This window comes from Ostreococcus tauri, assembly GCF_000214015.3.
Source record: "Ostreococcus tauri WGS project CAID00000000 data, contig chromosome 15, whole genome shotgun sequence".
Taxonomy (NCBI): Eukaryota; Viridiplantae; Chlorophyta; class Mamiellophyceae; order Mamiellales; family Bathycoccaceae; genus Ostreococcus; species Ostreococcus tauri.
Window position 1 is genome coordinate 201,341 of NC_014440.2, and position 20,143 is coordinate 221,483.

At 59.6% G+C, this 20,143-nt stretch overlaps 12 protein-coding genes across 12 annotated transcripts; 6 read left to right on the forward strand and 6 right to left on the reverse strand.

Annotated features, from left to right (window-relative positions):
• On the forward strand, nucleotides 1–1,890 carry OT_ostta15g01150 (unnamed product; the record flags this gene model as incomplete). Its single annotated transcript, XM_003083211.2, has 1 exon — nucleotides 1–1,890. A coding segment is annotated over one exon (1,890 nt), but the record flags the coding sequence as incomplete, so codon positions are not given.
• A 198-nt stretch (nucleotides 1,891–2,088) lies between these two features.
• Nucleotides 2,089–3,329, reverse strand: OT_ostta15g01160 (Ribosomal protein L18/L5; the record flags this gene model as incomplete). The annotated part of the gene is made up of 2 exons (XM_022982385.1): nucleotides 2,089–2,894; nucleotides 3,233–3,329. The coding sequence occupies 2 exons, from the start codon at nucleotides 3,327–3,329 to the stop codon at nucleotides 2,089–2,091; spliced, it is 903 nt and encodes a 300-aa protein (XP_022841142.1).
• Nucleotides 3,330–3,460: 131 nt separating this feature from the next.
• On the reverse strand, nucleotides 3,461–4,651 carry OT_ostta15g01170 (Ribosomal protein L9, C-terminal; the record flags this gene model as incomplete). Its single annotated transcript, XM_022982386.1, has 3 exons — nucleotides 3,461–3,613; nucleotides 3,842–3,961; nucleotides 4,313–4,651. The coding sequence occupies 3 exons, from the start codon at nucleotides 4,649–4,651 to the stop codon at nucleotides 3,461–3,463; spliced, it is 612 nt and encodes a 203-aa protein (XP_022841143.1).
• Nucleotides 4,652–4,855: 204 nt separating this feature from the next.
• OT_ostta15g01180 (Ribosomal protein L15, conserved site) lies at nucleotides 4,856–5,700 on the forward strand (the record flags this gene model as incomplete). Its single annotated transcript, XM_022982387.1, has 2 exons — nucleotides 4,856–4,867; nucleotides 5,269–5,700. 2 exons carry the CDS (start codon nucleotides 4,856–4,858, stop codon nucleotides 5,698–5,700), a joined length of 444 nt encoding a protein of 147 aa, XP_022841144.1.
• Nucleotides 5,701–5,916: 216 nt separating this feature from the next.
• Nucleotides 5,917–6,453, forward strand: OT_ostta15g01190 (unnamed product; the record flags this gene model as incomplete). Its single annotated transcript, XM_022982388.1, has 1 exon — nucleotides 5,917–6,453. One exon carries the CDS (start codon nucleotides 5,917–5,919, stop codon nucleotides 6,451–6,453), a length of 537 nt encoding a protein of 178 aa, XP_022841145.1.
• A 134-nt stretch (nucleotides 6,454–6,587) lies between these two features.
• OT_ostta15g01200 (Serine/threonine-protein kinase, active site) lies at nucleotides 6,588–8,495 on the reverse strand (the record flags this gene model as incomplete). Its single annotated transcript, XM_022982389.1, has 1 exon — nucleotides 6,588–8,495. One exon carries the CDS (start codon nucleotides 8,493–8,495, stop codon nucleotides 6,588–6,590), a length of 1,908 nt encoding a protein of 635 aa, XP_022841146.1.
• A 307-nt stretch (nucleotides 8,496–8,802) lies between these two features.
• OT_ostta15g01210 (Tetrahydrofolate dehydrogenase/cyclohydrolase,conserved site) lies at nucleotides 8,803–9,699 on the forward strand (the record flags this gene model as incomplete). The annotated part of the gene is made up of 1 exon (XM_022982390.1): nucleotides 8,803–9,699. One exon carries the CDS (start codon nucleotides 8,803–8,805, stop codon nucleotides 9,697–9,699), a length of 897 nt encoding a protein of 298 aa, XP_022841147.1.
• Nucleotides 9,700–9,879: 180 nt separating this feature from the next.
• OT_ostta15g01220 (Helicase, C-terminal) lies at nucleotides 9,880–12,237 on the forward strand (the record flags this gene model as incomplete). The annotated part of the gene is made up of 1 exon (XM_003083218.2): nucleotides 9,880–12,237. One exon carries the CDS (start codon nucleotides 9,880–9,882, stop codon nucleotides 12,235–12,237), a length of 2,358 nt encoding a protein of 785 aa, XP_003083266.2.
• A 37-nt stretch (nucleotides 12,238–12,274) lies between these two features.
• Nucleotides 12,275–13,273, reverse strand: OT_ostta15g01230 (Mog1/PsbP, alpha/beta/alpha sandwich; the record flags this gene model as incomplete). Its single annotated transcript, XM_022982391.1, has 1 exon — nucleotides 12,275–13,273. The coding sequence occupies one exon, from the start codon at nucleotides 13,271–13,273 to the stop codon at nucleotides 12,275–12,277; it is 999 nt and encodes a 332-aa protein (XP_022841148.1).
• A 123-nt stretch (nucleotides 13,274–13,396) lies between these two features.
• On the reverse strand, nucleotides 13,397–15,430 carry OT_ostta15g01240 (Endonuclease/exonuclease/phosphatase; the record flags this gene model as incomplete). Its single annotated transcript, XM_022982392.1, has 1 exon — nucleotides 13,397–15,430. One exon carries the CDS (start codon nucleotides 15,428–15,430, stop codon nucleotides 13,397–13,399), a length of 2,034 nt encoding a protein of 677 aa, XP_022841149.1.
• Nucleotides 15,431–15,585: 155 nt separating this feature from the next.
• OT_ostta15g01250 (Natural resistance-associated macrophage like) lies at nucleotides 15,586–17,271 on the reverse strand (the record flags this gene model as incomplete). The annotated part of the gene is made up of 1 exon (XM_003083221.2): nucleotides 15,586–17,271. The coding sequence occupies one exon, from the start codon at nucleotides 17,269–17,271 to the stop codon at nucleotides 15,586–15,588; it is 1,686 nt and encodes a 561-aa protein (XP_003083269.2).
• Nucleotides 17,272–17,608: 337 nt separating this feature from the next.
• On the forward strand, nucleotides 17,609–20,143 carry OT_ostta15g01260 (DIRP; the record flags this gene model as incomplete). Its single annotated transcript, XM_022982393.1, has 2 exons — nucleotides 17,609–17,737; nucleotides 17,942–20,143. Coding segments are annotated over 2 exons (2,331 nt in total), but the record flags the coding sequence as incomplete, so codon positions are not given.

The window sequence follows — 20,143 nt, forward strand, 5'->3', positions numbered from 1 at the left end:
GCTGGGCGGGCGCGCGGGCGCGCGGGCGCGGACGGCGGACATCGCGAACGCGAGCATCGGAGCGCGCGCGGGCATGGGGACGTGGAAACGTGGCGCGGTGATGCGTCGGAGGGCGATGTGAGCGCGGGCGATCCCTTGCTGGGGGGATACAGCAAGCAAGACGTCGCGGACGCGATCAAGCACGTCGTCATGGAGGAGACGAAGACGCGACGCAGGGCTGACGCCGTGGGATCGTTGGGCTTAGAAGAGGGATCACAGGAGTCTTGGAATACGCCGACGCTGTTGATGGCTCGACCTGGTTCGTCGAAGGAGCGCGATGCGCTCAAGGTGACACTGAGCAAACTGTTGACGACGTACGACGTCAACCTGGTGGCGAAAAACGTCAAGGTCACCGCGGCGGTCGATCCGAACACCTGGCCCGAAGGACTCGATCGCTCCGTGTACGCGCTGAAGACGGTGTTTGAGAAGCGAGGTGGCGATTACTTGCACCCCGATTTCTCTCTGTTGCACGGGTTGGATTGGATCGACGCGCCAATGTCCCGGGACTTGGATGGAAAGATTGCCGGCGCGTGGGCCGCTCTGTCTCACCACGTCGGTGAGCTTTTCGGTCACATGTATCAGTGGCAGCTCGCCAAGGATGCGTGTAACAACGCAACGCTCATCGTCGACAGTGATGGTCTTTCTCCGGCGAGACTGTCGGTTCCCGTGTCATCCTTTGGCGCCATCGTCGATCACGCGCCGAAGGATTTTGATGTCATCCTGCTCAACACCTACCCGAGCGCCGCCGCGAGCTCAAAGGTAGTGGCCGAGTTCCCCGATCATAGAGGGCACGATATGAAGATCACGACCTGGAATAAGCCGGGGATGACCGGTCTGTCCACCTACATAATCTCCAACAAGTTTCCGGACAAGGTGTTTGAGTACGCGGCGAGCAAGGGCGCGGGATACTTGGACTCTTGGATCGTCGACGATCTCTGCACTCATCCGGTGTGCGATGATGACGGAGAGATCGTGGGTAAGGGGTCGCTCACGGCGACGACACCGTTACTGAAATGCTATCACGCGCGCGGTGTCATCGAGACCTTTGATGGCGCCGCAAAGGAGAACCAAAACGAAGACAAAGAAGAAGTCGTCATCAGCTCGAAGGCAGAGCGCGATGAGTCGATCGTGAGAAACGAAACGAGCTCCAAGTCATCCAAAGAGAAAGTTTCGAAGGAAACGGAAAAACGAAGCCATGGAGTCGAAGCCGATGATGAGGGCTCTAAGGATTCGCACGAGCACAAGAAGACCTCAAAGCACAAGGATGACGCTCCAGAGGCCAAGTTAACGAGCGCCGCGCCTTGGGCGTCGCCAGTCTCTTCATCTTCGGTATCGGGTCTCGCATCAGCTGAAGCACCAACTAAGTTAGATGAAAACGCGCTGAAAGACGTTCAAGATTTTTTCCAAAAGGGTGGAAACGCCGAGGCGAGTCTTGGCGCCAAGCCGGGCGCTGAACGAGGTACGAGCGTTGCCCATGACTTAATCTCACATTCCATCGAGGAATTGAACGGAGCGCGTGCCTCGCTTGTCCAACGACGCCATGCCATCGCGCAAACGAACAAGCAGAACCGCGAGCACGTCGAGGCGATGTTGCGTCGATGGAACGAAATCAAAGCCAGCGGTAGAGAGGCGACGGCGAGAGATCTCCAGAGTGCGGTGACTTCAACGAAGATGGAACAAAGGTCGGCCACCGCCCCTCAGGGCGTGAGACGCTTAGCTCCCGCGGTCGAGGCGATTGTTCACGAGAAGCCAACGCGAGTCGGCGACGAAAAGTCAACGGCCGCATCTGGAGTAGTCTCTATGAGTGCCGACGCTGAGGTTGATTCGTTCCTCACAGACTTGTTGAAATAATTCACGAAGATGTATCTAGCGCTAATTCGACGAAAGACGAGCGACGCGAACGCGAACAAACTCTTTTTACTGAATCTCATGTCGCATGGTCATTACAATCACCTCGCGACGCGAAACGGAGACTATTTGGTCTACGTGATTTACTTGACGTGGAACCGAAAGCGCACCTCGCGATGCAGAAAACGACACCAGCGTCGTTTACGCCGCCGCACGAAGAGCTTCGAGCTTCGCCTTGAGGTTGGCCTTCTTCTCTTCGTACGTCATCTTCGGGAGCTTGAACTTACGGCCAGCGTCCGCCGGCTTCACGCGCTCCTTCTTCTCGTGAGTCGGGTCCTCACGAATGGCTTCGAAGACTTCCTCCATGGCGTCTTCGAGTTCCGTCGGATCGAAGTCTTCGGCCAAGTACTTGGCAAAGTGCTGCTCGAACTTTTCCGGTTCTTCCTCTTGCATCTCTTCGGCGTATTCTGCGACGACACCACCCTTGATGTATCGCTCAAGCGTGTCCGGATCGTGCGACTTGTCTTGAAGGTCGTAGCCGGCGAATCGCTTTTCGTTGTGCGGAATGTCCAAACCACCGTCAACTGCCCCCTTGAGCGCCGCGAAAACACGCGCACCGGTCGACGTGCGAACCAAGCCAGTGTCCAAGAAGCACTTGAACGGGCGCGCTTCCTCGTCGCCTTGCTCAACGTGGTAGTCCTCCCCGAGGTCCTCCGTCTTGCCCTCGTACGCGTCCGCCAACCCATACTTTGTCAACAGGCGTCGGGCGCACAACAAGCCAGTGGCGTACGTCGCGGCGTAGTTCGTCAAACCAGCCTTCATGCCGTACTTCGGGAGCTCGTGGGAGTACGCGGCGCAGATCGTGACGTCGCCACTCAGCGTGGCGTACACGACTTGACACACGACATCGCGGTTCGTGAATCGAACGACAAAGCGGTACTTGGGCGAGTTGTACTTGTTCTTGTCCTGGGTGATCAAGCGCTGACGGGCCTGGTAATCCGTCTTACCTGTGAGTAGAAGGAAAGCAAAGGAATGTTTCCATCGTCAGTCTGGTGTTCTCATCGTTACCAACGAGCAGTCGCGCGTGAAACGGCGACCGATGCGCGATGCGGTCCCACGGACGCGAGAACCCTAAACATCGCACATCGTTCGCGTCTCTCGTCGCGCGCGACGCGCTGAACGACGCGTTCATGCGCTCGATGAACGCATGACGATCACGTCTCATCATCGAGCGATCCGTATGGCGTCGCATCGCCGTCGCGTCGCGCGTGACGCGTCCGAAGACGCAGCTCGCGATCGTCGCTCTAGGGCTTCATCTCGCGCGCGGGAGAGAACAAACACGCACCTAAACGACGCCTGGCGAACTTCACTTGGTACCGAGATTGGTACGCCGTGGTCTTGGCGACGGATTGCGACTTGCGCTTTTGACGACGCTTCCCCATGTTGAGTAGCGCGACGCGAAGAGACGGACGGGATCGTGGGCAGCGCGCGGTCGAGCGATTTTCACGTCGAGGTCGGCATTTGGAAAATTTCAATTTGATTGTCTTTCCTAGAATTAAATGCGTACATGGTGCTATTGGCGCTTGCGAACGATGACGTTGAGGACGTGGGAGCCCCGGGCGTGGCCGCGAATCCACAGCGGGATATCGTACTGGCCGAATTGATCGATTGGACGCTCCAGGACGAGCGAGGCTGGCGCTATTTGGAGTTGTTTCTGTCGACGAATCTGGAAGAGGAGACGTGCAGTCGGTCAGTCGTTCGATTGAGGCGATCGTTTGTGCGGTTCCGGTTCGTTCACTCCGCCGTTGATGCGTCAGAAATAAGTCTCCTCACGGTTTTTAGGCATGAATCCGTCCATTCAGACGGAGGCGCGATGCTATCAGGTGACAATTTCTCATCACTCGCGACGACGGCTGGAGTTGTGCGTTTCAAGCGAGCGCGAGACGAAGCGTACCTCATCGACTATGTTCTCCCTAGTCACTGGTCTGAGCGGTTTACCCGTCTTCTTATCTAAGATTCGCTTCACCGCGATCGCGGGCTCGGCGGTGAGCATCCGCATCACCGTCTCATTTTCCTATGAGAGCGTGAAAGACAAACGCGTTCAGGTTAATCGTCAAAGCCTTCTATTGATCGCACTCAAATCGCCGATACAGCGCGCGAGTGAGCGCTATGGACTCCCTCGAACGCTTTCCATTCGATTGATTTGCAAAACGCGTCGCGAGCGATCCACGACACGACGCGAGCGATGCTCCGCTCAGACAGCCAAGGGAAACGTTGTGTAAACACCGGAGCCGAGACTCGAATCTTCAGAAACTCTAGTCCGTAGAAAGTTCCAGTCATCACCGCGATTGAGCATCGTCGCGTCATCCATGAATCCCCACGAATCTTTCCCATCCTTCGCGTCTCTTCGTCACGTTTCACGCACCTTCTCCCTCGCCGCCTCCTCTCTCGCGCTCTGCGCCTCCGCCTCGCCTTCGCCCTCCGTCGCCTCTCTCGCCGCCGCCTTCGCCAGCAACCGCTCCCTCGCCCTCGCCACCTTCTCTTCACTCACGTACGTCGCCAAACGTTCGGGAACGAGGTGATTCCGCGCCCGTCCCGGTCGCACGCGCGCGATCTCGTCGCGCTCGCCCAGTCCCGGGACGTCCGCGGTGAGGATCACGTCGACCCGTCTGTTCGCCTTCTTCCACCCGCGTCGCGCGACGCGTTGCGCCGCCAACGACGGGAGATCATCGATCAACGATCTCGCGCATCGTCTGAGGAGCATGCGCGCGGCGTCGCGAGGTGCGGTCGGCGGCGCGCGCGCGCGCGATGGGTGTGCGACGATACGTCTTTATACAGAGATGTATCGCGTACAGTATGAACACGTCGTATTGTGTGCCTACAATGCGTATGTGATCGCGCTATGCACGCCACGCCTGACCACCGCGCGCGCGCGCGCGTCGACCGCCTCTTCTCGACGCACGTCGACATGCCGACGAGGGTGCGTGCGCGGACGCGACGCGATGCGATGCGAGACGCCGCGATGGGCGCGCGCGTGACGTCGCGCGCGCGGGAGAGGAAGGACGCGGCGAGGGACGACGGGCGACGGGCGTCGCGGGCGATCGCGCGCGAGAAACCCCAGGGAACGATCGTTCGTGGAGGTCACGCCGCGCTCGATCGTTCCCTGGGTGTGGAACGCGGTAGAAATCCCTAAAGGGGTATTCGTGCGTTCGTGCGCGGGGGGGACGTTCGTGGAGAGGGGTCGTGCGTGGGGAGACGGACGAGAGTTGGATGTCGGGCGGCGAGGCTTTAGGGTTTTCTACAGCTGCGCGCGCGTCGGAATCGAGAGAGGATTGGAGGACGAGTGACTGACCGAGAGACGCGAATCTTTCACGAACGCAGTTGCACAAGAACCGCAAGAAGCGCGGCCACGTGTCCGCGGGTCACGGCCGCATCGGTAAGCACCGCAAGCACCCGGCGGGTCGCGGTATGGCTGGTGGTCAGCACCATCATAGAATCATGATGGACAAGTATCACCCGGGTTACTTCGGTAAGGTTGGTATGCGTCACTTCCACAAGCTTAAGAACCAAACCGTCTGCCCGACGATCAACATCGACAAGCTGTGGACGCTCGTCGGTACGGAGAAGCGTGAGGAATGCGCGAAGAACACGTCCCAGGCGCCGGTGATCGACCTCACGGACCACGGCATCTTCAAGCTCCTCGGTAAGGGCCAGCTCCCGAACCAACCGGTTGTTGTGAAGTGCCGATACATTAGCAAACTCGCCGAGAAGAAGATCAAGGAGGTTGGCGGTGCGTGCATCCTCACCGCGTAAACTCGATGCACTTGAGATTTTGCGGGTGCTGTGCCGAACTGAGTAGTCTGGGAGTAGAAGCGTTGTGAATGATTAACATTCGACACCGTTCGTTAAAATCACCTTCAATGTCATCGTCTCGTGCGTTCCTCGCCAATCTCGCCAACGTCACCAGTTTTCGGCGTCTCTCGCGATGGATCGAAGTGCGTCACTTCCCGACGCGCGTCGAGGTTCAACATGCTCGTCGTCTTCGTCTCATCCTTCGTCCTCTGCGTCGCCTTCGAGCTCGCGGAGGGTCGAAAGATTTGGCTCACTGAGGACTACGCATCCGCCTGTCGCAGGCTCGACGACGCCCGTCGCAGGCTCGTCGACGCCGAGGAGAAGGCGAGCGAGAAGGGCGATACAAAGAAGAACGCTCGAGCGGTCTCGCACGCTCGCGTCGCCGTCGCCGACGCCGAGCGGCGACGGCGCGAGATGGCGATCATCGCTCGGAAGTGGTTCACGGGCGCCACCTATTCGGGGGCGCTCGTCGTGCGGGCGGTGTACGGCGACGCAGCTGGCTGGAGATTGCCGTTCGCGGTGCCAGACTTTGCGCGAGGTTTGCTAGGCGCGGGGGAAGATCCGCGGGATATAAATGCGGCGACAGCGTTTCTATTGACAACGTTCGTGATTAGGAGCGTCATAGGGGACTTCTTGGATCGTCGAGTGAGGGTGGCTGACGCGTATACGTCCGCTTCGCGAAGGACGAAAGAATTGATGAACAAGACGCAATAGGGAGAATCCGCGACGGGAAGCGATCCTTTGGCGACGAAGCTTGGCATTTTATTAACAATCAGCATAAGATACACGTGAATGAGTCGCACGTCGTCCGTCGCGTGTGATTGCGACGGTGCGTCTCCGCGTTACTGCTACACCTGGTCAAAATCAAAGCTCGAGGCGATGCGCGAATCGTACTGGTCCAAGTCATCGCTGGGATCCGACTGAAGGAGACCCGCGAACTCTTCGAGATCGATCTGGCCGTTTCCATCCTTGTCGGCCTCCCTGATGCACGCCCTGATGATGGACGTGCGGACGGAGTCGTTGTCCTCTTCCCAGTCTTCAAAAATTAACTCAGCCACCTCGTCCGCGTCTATCTCCCCGCTACCATCCTTATCCAACACCTTAAACGCGCGCTCAACCCACTTGGGGTAATCACTCGTCTTCTCAATCTTTTCCCAATCCAAAAGCGCCGCAGTGAATTCATTGACGTCGATCAAGCCGTCACCAGACGTGTCCAAAGAACCGAGTAACTGTTTGCTTTCCTTGCCCGTGACGTCGTAACCTATCTCCCTGAGTCCAACCTCGAGCTCCACGAGCTCCACCATGTTATCTCCCGAAGTATCCAACTTTTCGAAAAGTTTTTTTAACGTCGCAAGATCCGCGTTCTTCAAGCTCACGGCGTCTTCCATGTCCTCACTGAGCATCTCACTGGTGATGAGACGCAGGACGGAACGCTTGAGCAAGCCCTGCGTCGCGAACCGTTGCAATCGAGCGACGACCTGTCCGTTTAACGCCGTATCCTTTCCCTTAAGTGCCTCGGCCTTCCACAAAGCCTCGCTCTTCGTGAGCCACGGGTGAAGAAGCGCCGCGCGCGCCGTCGGCCGAGCGTCTGGATCCTTGTTGAGGAGCTTCTTCACAAAATCCTTTGCATCTTCACTCACTTCCGGCCACGGATCGGTTTCGAAATCGATGGGGTCTTCCAAGATTGCTCGGAACACTTCTTTCGCGTTCGGTCGCGGGTTGATCTTGTCGGTGAAGGGGAGGCGCCCGCTCAGCAGCTGGTACGTGACGACGCCTGCGGACCACACGTCCGCCGGGCTGTTGTAATTGCGTTCGATCACTTCCGGCGCCATGTAGCTCGGCGTCCCACACCGACGCGCCAGATTCTCGCCGTTCGGAGGAAGCTTACCCGCCAAACCGAAGTCCGTCGCCTTTAGCGGCGAGTCCTGGTCCTCCGTCTGGAACAAAAAGTTATCCGGCTTGATGTCGCGATAGATGATTCCGCGTCGGTGGCACTGCACTGTCGTTCGCAACACGCTTTTCACCAAATTCGCCACCTTGGCCTCACGATATTCCTCCGAGGAACCGATCACGACGCGATCGAGGAGCTCACCTCCCGAGCACAGCTCCATGAGCAGGTGACAGTTTTCGTCATCCTCGAACGCCTCGTACAGATAACATACGCTCAGCGACCCTCCGATTGTCCGCATCACCTCCACCTCGTTCCTAATCTTCCCGTGATAATAATTCACCGCCTGCATCGACGCCGGAGCCTTGATCCACGGCGCCTTCTTCAGCGTCTTCAGCGCGAACACCTCCCCCGTCTTCTTACTCACCGCCGCCCTGACGACTCCGTACGACCCCGCCCCCAAGGGCTCGTCGTTCACCGGCACGTCGTACAGCTCGTACAGATCCCGACGAAATCCAAAATCCGGCCGCAATTCCTCGTTCGTGAACCCATCGAACGTCACGTCATCCTTCTCGCTCCTCCCGCTCGTCGTCTCGCTCGTCTGCGGGCGTCTTCGCCCGCGCGCGTCCCGCGTCGGCTTCTTCCCATCCCTCTTCTTCTCTTTCCCATCATTCTTCGCGAGCCAATCGCTGAGAAACCCTCTGACGACGATCGCGCGTCCTCGCGCGCCACCGCGCGCGCCGCGGCGTCCGCGCTCCCGCGTCGGCGCCGCCGTTCCTCCGATCGCGCGCTGACGCACGCATTCATCCCCCGCGCGTCCACGCGCGCGCGTCGCGTCGTGTCGCACCGCACCGCGCGCGAGCGCCATGTGGTCCGGCGTCGACCGCGCCCGGCGACCGCGTCGCGCGCTCGCGCTTTGGACGTCCACGGGCGCGGTCGTCGCGCGGATGGGATCGGTCGCGGTCGGGATGGGGTATGTGACGAGTCGTGACTCGCGAATGGGGACCGACGGGGACGTGGGCGTGCGCGCACACGCGGGTGTTCTACACCCCGACGGCCCCGTGCTCGAGTCATCACTCGTCAACGTGATCCACGACCCCTCCCGTCGACGACGTCCACGGGCGCGGTCGCCACGACCGCGCGCGCGAACGCCCGCGCGATCGACCGCGCGCGACATGGGCGCCGCGTCGTCCACGGCGACCGTGATCGATGGCAAGGCGATCGCGGGGACGATCCGAGCGGAGATCAAATCAAAAGTTGATGATTTAAAGCGACGCACCGGTCGCGTCCCGGGCCTCGCGGTCGTCATCGTGGGCGAGCGTAAGGACTCGCAGACGTACGTTCGGATGAAGCGTAAGGCGTGTGAAGAGGTGGGGATCGCGTCGTTTCACTGCGAGCTTCCGGGAACGGCGACGGAGGAAGAGATTTTGAAGACGGTGCGACGATTCAACGCCGACGCGAACGTGCACGGCATTCTCGTGCAGTTGCCGCTTCCGAAGGGGGTGAACGAGGAGCGGGTGTTGGCGGAGATCTCGATCGAGAAGGATGTCGATGGATTCCACCCGGAGAACATCGGGAAGTTGGCGATGAAGGGACACGAACCTTTATTCGTCCCGTGCACGCCGAAGGGGTGCATCGAGCTCTTGAAGCGCTCGGGCGTGGAGCTGAGCGGGAAGAACGCCGTCGTGGTCGGTCGATCGAACATCGTCGGCATGCCGGCGGCGATGTTATTGATGAAGGAAAACTGCACCGTCACCGTGGTGCACTCGAAGACGAAGGATCCCAAACGGGTGTGTCGAGAGGCGGACGTCATCGTCGCCGCGTGCGGGAGCGCGGAGATGGTGAAGAAGGATTGGGTGAAAAAAGGCGCCGTCATCATCGACGTCGGCACCAACGGCGTGGACGATAAGACCAAGAAAGCGGGATACCGCCTCGTCGGCGACGTCGATTACGCCGAGGTGCGCAAGGTGGCGAGCGCCATCACGCCCGTGCCCGGCGGCGTCGGTCCGATGACCATCTGCATGCTCCTCAGCAACACCCTCGACTCCGGCGCGCGTGCGCTCGAGAAGTGACCGTCCTCGATTTATTTATAATATTCATCGACGCCAGACGTCGTTCACGCCCATCGGAGCGTTCGCGCTCGCGTCGAGACGTCGTCCCGTTCGCGCGTTTCCGACGCGTTTCAATTTTAACCACTCATTCAACCGTCTCGTGCATCGTGCCCCAGACGCGCGCGCCGCGCGTGGCCCCGCATGCGCACCCCCCCCCCGTACCCGTGGCAGCTCGAGTGTCTCTCCCGCGTCGCTCGCACCTCGCGCTCGCTCGTGTACACCGCACCGACGGGCGCCGGGAAGTCTCGCGTCGCCGATGCGTTGCTCGAGGAAACGCTCGCGAGCGACGGCGGTGGACGCGCGCTCGTGGTCCTGCCCTACGTCGCGCTGGTCCGGGAGCGCGCGATGGCGCTGGCGAAGACGCTGCGCGCGCGAGGCATCGGCGTGCGGGCGTACGCGGGGGGAGAGAGCGAGGGATGGGCGCTGGGAGGAGACGCGCGGTGCGCGGTGACGACGATTGAAAAGGCGGCGAACGCGGTGTCGAGAGCGCTGGAACGAGGGAGTTTCGATGAACTCCGGATCGTGGTCGTGGATGAGTTGCACATGGTGAGTGAAGACGAGAGAGGTGGGGTGTTGGAGGGGATGCTGGCGCGGATTCGGCACGCGACGCGGTCGGGACGCGCGCGGAGAGGCGGACCGCGAATAGTGTGCATGAGCGCCACGGTGAACGCGCGGTCGCTCGAGCGCTTGGCCAAGTGGTTGGACGCAGAGACGTACGTCGGGACGTATAGACCGGTTGAGCTCAGGGAACACGTCGTTCGCGAGGATGGGGTGTTCGTGAAGACGGGGGAGGGGTTGACTCGGGTGCGCGACGCGCCGCGAGCGGGCGGGAGCGAGCGCGAGCGCGAGCTCGGCGTCGTCGCCGAGCTCGTCGGAGAGGTTTTCGTGCACGGACACTCGACACTCGTGTTTTGCGCGAGCAAGGCGCAGTGTTCGAACGTTGCGAAGAGACTGGCGGGGATTTTTCATCGACATCCCGCCGCGATGTCTCTGCGAGAGCGTTTCGTTGAGCGCCTGTTTGACGCGTGCGAGGGCGCGCCCGATGTCGACTTAGTCCAAGCCATTTTATCGGGCATCGCCTGGCACCACGCGGGATTGACGACGGCTGAGAAGAATGTCATCGAAGAGGGATTTAGAGACGGAGCGATTCTGGCGCTGACGTGCACGACGACCCTCGCCGCCGGAGTGAACTTACCCACGAGACGGACGATTATCATACCGGGCTACATCGCGGGGACGAGGACGCCATCCATGGCGCAATACAAACAAATGGCTGGTCGAGCGGGAAGGAAAGGGCAAAGCGACGTCGGCGAATCATTTTTAATCGTCATGAAGAAAGACGCAGTCGCCTGGGCTCAAAATCTAGTATGCGGTGATTTGCCACCTCTGGAGTCGCGGCTGTTTCCTCCATCCAGAGGCCGAGACGCGCCACCGACGGCGGAACAGAAGAAATTCTACCTTGAATCCATCGCGTGCGGTATTCTCAAGACGAAGGAAGATGCTGGCGAGCTCGCGTGTCGCACGTTTGCGTGGACATCGGAGGACGATTACTCTTCGATTCTATTGCGACAAGAGGTCTCACTGAAGCAAATTCATGACGAGGGCGTCGTGATGGTGCGCCGAACTGGTGAAAATTCTACAGAGTGGTGCTCGACTCCGGAAGGTTTCGCGTTTTACCGATGCTCTCTGCCGATAGCGCACGCAAAAAAGCTGCGAAGTGAGCTCGACGATGCGCTACGAAACGGTCTCAATCTCACCTCTCGGACGCATTTGCTCTTCTTTTGCATCTCAAACGAATCAAACTTCCTCGCGAACAACTTAAACTGGCACGTGTGGAGCGACTGGTTAGAGCACGATAGCGTGCTTCATCAACTCGGTGAAAAGCACTTGGGAGTCACTCGAGAGTACGCGGAGCACGCGCAGTATCGCCTTGGCGTCTCCGCAGAATCGAGAGCTGTTCGTTCTCGACACGAGCGTCTTGCCGCCGCGCATCTCTTGAGTGAGTTGTTGGCAAACGACGACACCATCTTCGACATAGAGCAGAAGTGGTCGCTAATGTCTAACGGTGCGATAGATCGCGGTAAAATTCAGTCTCTTCAGAACATGGCGGCGACGACAGCGGGCATGGCGAGCGTGTTAGCGAATGAGTGTGGCTGGAGCGCGCTCGCGGGATTGATGCTAAATGTGAGTGAAGAGTTGCAAGCGGGGGCGCGGCGAGAGCTGCTGCCTCTCATGCGGCTCGATGGAATGACTGGAGCGCGAGCGCGGTCGTTGTACAACGCTGGCTTCAAGACGCCAACGATAATCGCTTCGCTGGCCACTGAAAAGTTGGATAAACTTGTCGAAGCGTGCCTGAAATCGTTGTCGCGCTCTTCGAGAGCTGGCTTAGATCAGGCGATGCGCACGACGGCGTGGCGCGTAGCCACGTCCTTAGCTAAGAACGCGCGCGAAGTGAGCGTGATGGAGGCGCGAGCGGCGCTGGCGAACCTAGAAGAATAGAATCTAGAAGAGATTGTGTATAATTGCTTGCACTAAATTAGAAGGGCAAGGAGACCAGCGGCTCGTTGCCCGGCTGCTTGTACTTCTTCTTGTTCGGCGTCGTCAGCCTGAAGCTCTTGATGGACTCGTCGAATCCTCGACTGAGCTCGTCCCAGTAAATTTCCGGGGCGCTCGTGCTGAGCGTGTACAAGTATCCGTCGCGCTCAACGGTGACGCCAAAGCTGTGACGGAACGTCGTCGCCTCCGGTTCGCGCAAGTTCGGCGACCCTTGGGAGATGTACTCGTAGTAGTAGTACTTGTTGCCATCAATCGTCTCGGTTACCGCGTTGTCCACCTCAGCCAAGCTCACGCGCTGCCCGCTTGCCACGCGGCCAGTGGCTTTATCGGCCAAAACTGCGTTCGCCACCTGCTTTGCAGTCCAATCCTTCGTCGGTCTCGACTCCAGAGCCGGCGGCGTCGGGCTCAACGATACCACCGTCGTCAACGGCCCCTTGAAACTCAGCAACTCGTACACGATTCTCTGCCTCGCGTTTGGCGACATCGGCTCGGCGCTCGAGTACGTGTCCCGCTCCCGGCTCGTCGCCCACCCGATCGGCTTCCCGCTTTCCGCCTCCGTCGCGTACTCGAACTCGTACGCCAAGCTCTCGCTCTTCACCGCCTTCTTCGCCAGCTTCCGCTTCTCCTCGACCGGTCGCTCGCTCGCCACCTCTGGGCTCGCCGACGCCGGCTCGATCTTTTCCTCAGCCGCCTCGATCAGCAATTCATCCGCGTCCGCTTTTCCGCTCACACCGATCGACGCGCTCGCGATCGCCGCTACGAACGTAGATGTCATGAAGCGTCGACTCGCTCGCGGTTCCCGAGCGTCGATCGAGTCGTACCGCGCGTGAACGGCGTCCGAAGAGGATGACTCCAAACTTTTCGTCGTCACTTTGGATAAAATCGCATCGCGACGCCGCGACGCGCTCTGAAGTGCGCTTCGGCGATCCACTGCGCGGGTTTTGTGTACTGGATGCGCGTGTGGTGCTTTCGCGAGCATCGTTAACGGTGGTGCGGCGGTGCGGCGCGCGGTGCGAAGTGAAGGATGCGAGTAGTGGTTTAGCTCTGACCTTTTGAGCGCGTGTGTTGGCGGGTTGAAGTTTTTACGATGGATTAATTAGTGCTAGATGAGGTCGACGTCGACGACCACGGGGATGTGATCGCTCGGAAAAACGGCGTTGGGTAAGGCGGTGGATTGTAAGACGGCGGACATTGGTGGGAGGGGCGCGAAGTTGCGCGGGCGGAACGCCTCAGAGGAGCACCATACATAATCAAGCGCGCCGACGAAACCGCCAACGTAGTTGGTCCACTCGGGGAATCCACCGGCGGAGAAGAGCGGGCGGGGGATCGATAATGTCGCGCCGCACCCCACAGGGAGTACGGTGGAGCCGTCGATCGGGGCGGCCGATTCAAGGGCTTGGATTTGGAGCGACGATACCACTCGGAATCCCTCGTCTTGCGCGTTCTTCATCATCGTGGACGTGCGTTTGGCCATCGCGAGCTCGTCTTCGCTCATTTCGAGCCCTGGATCGAGACCAATTTCTCGACGAAGCGTGAAGGCAGCGACGGCATGACAGTTCTTGAACGTGCATCCAGATTTGACGTGCTTCTTCACGGCAACGATTGGGCCGTCACCGTCGTCGCACGAGCCGCACTTACACTTGGCGCCCCAGTTCTCGTCGAGCGTCCGAGCCGAGAGACTCATGCAAATCCCGCGCTCTACGAGTGCGCGCAACTCCAAGGAGTTCTCTACCTTATAATTGCGATCCGTTTCGTATCCGTGTCCATCATCCAGGATATAGTAGAGGCTTCTCGCGGCTTCTCGAGAGCTTGTACCTCCCCAGCGGAAGAGTGAACCTCGAATCCAATCCGAGTCGGCAGCGGAGATCTTACCTTTGGATATGTATCGAATCACACCATCCTCGGGCTCGCCGTTGAAGTCACCGCATAACATGAGCGGACCACCGTCTGCGAAGGCTGTCGCTTGAGTCAGAAGCTCGTGAGCTTGAATAATTCTTATGTGCATCGCTCCTGGATGGAAAAAAAGATGGCAGTTTCCAACACACATCTCACGCTGTGTCGATTTATCTTTCACCTTTACTAACTGCGCGACGGTCGTGATCTTTGCAAGTGCGTTGGCTAGTTCATAGTTTTCGTCATCCAAGATGAAGCGCTTCATTTGCGTGTCGCTCGTTTCGTTGAGCTTGATGACTTGCTCTTCAAGAATCGTGAATTTCGAAGATCGAAAGAAGATGGCGCTCCCCTCCATCGTTTGTCCCGACTTACCACACCAATCCGTGGAGACGTACCCACGCGATGCGAGCACGGGCTCGAACAAGAGCTCGTGCCACTTCTTGTCAACCTCTTGCAAAGCAACGACGTCCGCCTCGGCTTCCAAAATGTCTTGCAAAACAAGCTGCAACCGACGTTCAGCCTTCGCTAAGTCATCTGCAAAGTATGGAAACATCGTTTGCCACGTATGACTGTACGCGTCGGCTAAAATGTTATAAGTCATCACGCGCAAATCACCTCTCTTGGACGTCTCGCCCGGACGCAAACGCTCGAGCGCGTCTGTACGATCGAGGTCCAACCGGCGAACCGCATTAGCGAATTCGTAATCTACCTCTCGTCCGCACATCTCTCCCGTCGTTCTATCTCGTGCCCCGAGCGCGCGTACCATCAAGCGTTTCCCCACATCTTCCTCCGTCGGCGCGTACACGCGTCCTTGGCCAACCTCTCGCCCATCGACGCTCCAGGCAAACGCAACGTCTTCCTGCTCGCAAAAATCCAACCCGACCGCCGTCGCCGCGCAAGGGAATCCAACCATTGGGAAATCTACCGCAACGATCCCACCGATGTCTGGTGCGTTCAATCGAACGCGAAACCGCTCGTCGCCCACCGTGAGTTCGCCGCCGCTTTGCCACGCGTCGTCGTGCGATGCGTCCTCCGCGCAGTCCTTGAGTGTGATCGTCTCCACGTCTGCGCGCCCGTCCTTCTTCAGCGACGCACGGAGTCTTGCAAATGCTTTACTCACGCTCTCGGACGCGACGCGCTCGAGGCGCTTCGTCGAGCCGTCAAGGAAGGTGAGTTGTATCGCAACCTTGTCGGAGTTCTTCGCTCTTCGTACGTCCACGACGGCGTCTCTCGAGGGATTCATGGCGCCAGGGCGTTCGAAGACGGAATGAAGAGGTTTTGTACGCGCGCTGGCGTGCGTGTGGTGGGTTTGGAGGCGTGACGTCGCTCGGCGCATGCGGCGCGCCGGCGAGTGCAGGTAGAGACTACCTGTAATCGAATGAATACTACATTGAGAGACTAGAGCGAGTACACGGCGGGTTCGTTCGGGTCCGGGAGGAGTTCATCATTGGTCCAGGCCGCGTCCTCGGGGTCCTCAGAGGCGGAGGACGGGCGCTTCATGCGCGGTGCGATCCTAGCGGTTAAGTTTTGATGCACTGGTCGCATGGCGAGCCACACGAGTGAGACGACGTACAGACCGAGCAGAGCGGTGATGATCATGCCGAGGAAGACACCGGCGAGCGAGGCGTGTACCAATCCAGACTCAGCGACGGTTAAGATGACCAGGATCACGTTGGCTGAGATGATGGTTCCCGTGAGCGCGATGGTGTACCGTAACGCCTTTGGCTTCACCGCCATGGGTCCCACAATATTCGAGCTCGCGGTGAACTTGATGAGCGGAATGAGCGCAAACGGAAGCTGTATCGCCAAAATCGTCGATGATATCACGATCAGAGACTCTGAGTACTGATCACCCGCGATCAAGACGACCGCCAGGGACGGGACGATTGCGCACATGCGCGTGACAAAGGCTCGCAAAACCGGATTCACTCGAAGCTCTAGAAACCCATCCATGACGAACTGTCCGGCGTACGTACCGGTGATGGTGGAACTTTGCCCTGATGCGAGGAGAGCCGCAGCGAAAAATCCCTTCGCCGCAGGACCGAGCACTTCCTTTAACATTTGCGGCGCATACTGAAGCGGCCTATCGCGCACGTTGTTCTTCTCCTGCGGATCTGTGAGATGGGCGAAATTCGCTGCGGCGACGACGACGACGGCAATGTTGATGAATAACGATACAGATAACGCCAACCCCGACTCGACGACGTTATACTTGTACGCCATCTTCAAACTCTTCTCTCCCAAGACGAAACCTCGACTCAAAACGAGCGCGCTGTGCAAGAATAAGTTGTGCGGCATCACCACGGCTCCGACGAGCGATATCGCGATGTACAGCGCCGTGCTCCCGGGCAAGCGCGGTATAATGATCCCCGCCGTCACGCTCGACACCGCCGCGTCGACGTACGTGCACTCGGCCAAGAAGCACAGCGACATCACGCCGACCAGAGACGCCATAAATGCCTCTAGCTTCCGGACTCCGAAAGATTGCAACCCTAAGAAAACCATTGTTGACATCGACGTCAGCACCACGCCTACCCACGTGGGAATGCTAAATATCAGTTTCAACGCCAGCGCGGTGCCGATGACCTCCGGAACATCGCTCGCGATGATCCCGAGTTCGGATATCACCCACAGCGCGTACCGCACCGGGTCCGGATATTCCTCCCGCAAACACCTCGCCAAATCCCACCCCGTCGCCAGCGCCAGACGAATCGTGAGCCCTTGAATGTACCACCCCCCCGCGGTGGCCCACAACAGCACCCACAACAACTTATACCCGAACAACACGCCCGCCTGCAGGTCGCTCTCAAAGTTCCCCGGGTCCACGTACGCGATGCACATCAAGAATCCGGGTCCCATGAACCGCCACAGCGTCCGGAGATTAAACCTATGATCGTCATCGTCCAATCCCGTGATCTCCACCGTGTCCTTCGCCGCGCGCTCGTCCTCCGCGGTCGCTTTCCCGTCGCCGTCCCGCGCGCGCCGCGCATCCGTCGTCCACGCGCGCGTCTCCCCGCCCATCGCGCCCGCGTCCGAGCGCTCGACCGCGCGATCGAGCATCTCTCTCGGCGCGTCGCGATCCATCGCGCGCGCGCGCGGACGCGTCGTCGTCCGCGGCGTCGTCGCGCGGCGTCGTCGCGCGGTGATGCGCGCCGCGCGCATACTACTTGAAAAACACCCATCAAAACACAACGTGTATTGTGAAGCACATGTACCCATATACACCTAAACCCAAAGAAACCTCGAGCTGTCGCGACGCGGTCGACGCGTCCGGCGCGCACACGGCGACGACGCGTCCGTCTCCCCGCGACGGCGTCGGCGATCGCCCGGCGTCGCGCGCGCGACGCTCGGACGCGCGACGCGGGGTGGATCGGGGGCGCGAGGGGCGAATTCACGGGAATTTCGCGCGCGGTCGCGCTCGATGACGGGCAGTGCGTCGCCGACGCGTCGACGGGCGCGACAGGGAAGCGTGGACGTCGAGAACGGCGGCGTGGATGATGCGAAGGCGTCGCCGGGACGTTCGAGGGGGGAGGTGAAAACGGAGGTCGAGGTACGGAGGATGGGCGACGGAGATTTGAAATTAGGAGACGCGCCGAGTCGGCGTATTATTGGAATGATTTCGGTCGGTTCTGGACTGATCGAGATGTCAATTCGTCGAAATTCATGGAAATTCGGACGACGCGAGCGCGTGGCGCGGGCGAGTGTGAGAGACGCGCGGAGACTAACGCGGACGCGGTTCTCTTTTGTACAACAGGTCGAGGTCGAGGAGGAGAACGGGCGCGGGCGACAGGCGAAGAGCGAGCAGGCGAGAGCAGGGACAGAAGCGATGAATGGGAGCGCCAAGCGCGTGGGATCGTTCACGCCGGGACGAGGGAGCTCGATGGAGCCGTCGACGGAGGGAGAGGGCGGCGCGAGAGACGCGGTGAAGTCGTCATCGGCGCTGAGCGTGCTCGGCGTCGCCGCGCCGCGTGTGGTGGGCAAGCGCACGCCTAGGAGACCGAACAATGCGTACGCGACGTTTGAGAAGGCTGCGGAGGTTTTGGTGTCGCTTTCGCCGCAGATAAATAGGGGCGCGATTCGGGCGCAGCAGAACGCCAGTCCAGCGAGGAACTACTTGACCAAGGAACAAATCGCGGGTCTCGCAGTCGGGTCCGGGTTGACCCCGAAGCGAAAGCGCGCACGTGCTTTATTCCCCGATGAAGACTTCAGTCAGAAGTCTAACGGAGCCGCGAAGAAGCCCATTCTCTCGGCGGCTGAGGAGGACACTCTTTTTGGCGCGCTAGACGGCTTGGTGACGCTCGCGAGCGCGGAGAACATCGCTCCGACGCAGGCTGAAAAGTTGAAGAACAAGCGAAAGGCTGGAAACACACGACCGAAAGCTTCGCCGTCGCGTCACCTTCCGCCATTGCCCAAGCAATACCTCAAACCGCTCCCTATACCGGTTGGTAAAAAGATGCTGAAGATGAACAGACCGAGACGGCTCGCATCGCGGGAGATCGAGTCGAACGGTCTCGGCGCCGCGTCTTCACTCTTCGGTGACCACCGCGTGAACGAGGAGGTGGGAACGGCACAGGAGGTTAGAGGCGACAACAGAGCTCGTTTGCTCATAGGTGCGCATGATCCCTTGACGAGGCGCTGGGCAAACGCTAATTTTTTCACCGCCGCCACGGACAAGTCGTGGTACGAGGACAGCGGCTTTGCGCGCTGGCTGGAGAGCATCGGTAAGGGAGACGTGCGAAAAGCGACGCGCCAAGAGTGGCGAAACATTCGTCGCAAGTTGCCCAAGACGAGACGATTATCGTTGAAGTTCTTGAAGGATGAGCGTGTGGACTTAGAGTGTTGCCGCCGAGCCGCGCGAGAGATGACAGAGTTGAAACTACAAGGGAAGACGGTGACGGAGGATATCAAGGCGAAGATGCTCAAGTGGACAGGCGGATTGGAGGTCACGGCCCCGCTTGAAGTCGGACAGACGGTGTTCGCGGTTCACCCTCGGTTCCGTTCGCCTTACATCGGGAATATTTTAATTGTTGAGCACGCGCAGTGTCGCGTGCAGTTTGCGAGACCGGAGCTCGGCGTTGAGCTCGTTCGAGATGTCGACATAATGGTCGTGGACGTGAGTGCTGAACAGATGGAGCTCATCGCCACTGGTACGGCTGAGCAAATTGAGTACGAAGCCTTCACCGCCGGATTCCGAGGGATGCTCGATCCCACGCCGGCGGTCGGTGGCGTTCATGCGTATGGTGCGGGACTTGCTGTTGCCGCGCAGATGCGTGATATGGACGTTCGTTTACTCAACGACGCGCACCAGGCCCTTGAGCGCAAACGCGAACTCGTAGAGGCATTGCGTAGGAAGAACGACGCCGCGGAGGAGTTTAAGAAGAAACCAGAGCGCGTGAAGCTGGCCGCGGAAGAGAGCGGCGAATCACTGAAGTTTCAGCGAGAATATGCGGCGATCGTGCTCAGTTTGCGGGACGCCAACGCCGAGATCGAGACGGCGTTGGTGCGACTTCGTCAACAGCAAGGCTACCACGACAAGCCTCTCGCTCTGTGGAGGAAAATTAAGAGTCAAAATCTGGGCGACACGCATCGAAATCTCTCTCGATTCGCGCCACCAACGGTACCGCCAACCTCGGAGGAGTTGCACGCCGCCACTGCAGAGGACATCGTTGCCACTGCTGGAATGGGTGCTCGACGTATCGTGTATCACGTACAAACTACGACCGGCGCTGGCACCGAGAGCTCGGCGACGATCAATCCGAGTCTGCAGGAACCCCTCAGCGGCGACTCTGTGGTATCCAAGGAAGAGCTCGCCTCTGCCTCCGCCGCGGTCGACGCCGATCCCGAGAAGGTCAAGGTCACCCAACTTGTCACCGCCATCGTCCAGGCCACGCTCACGATCAAGGCGTGCGCCGACCACGGCGCGAGCGCCAGCGTCCTCGACGCCTGCCTCCGTCGC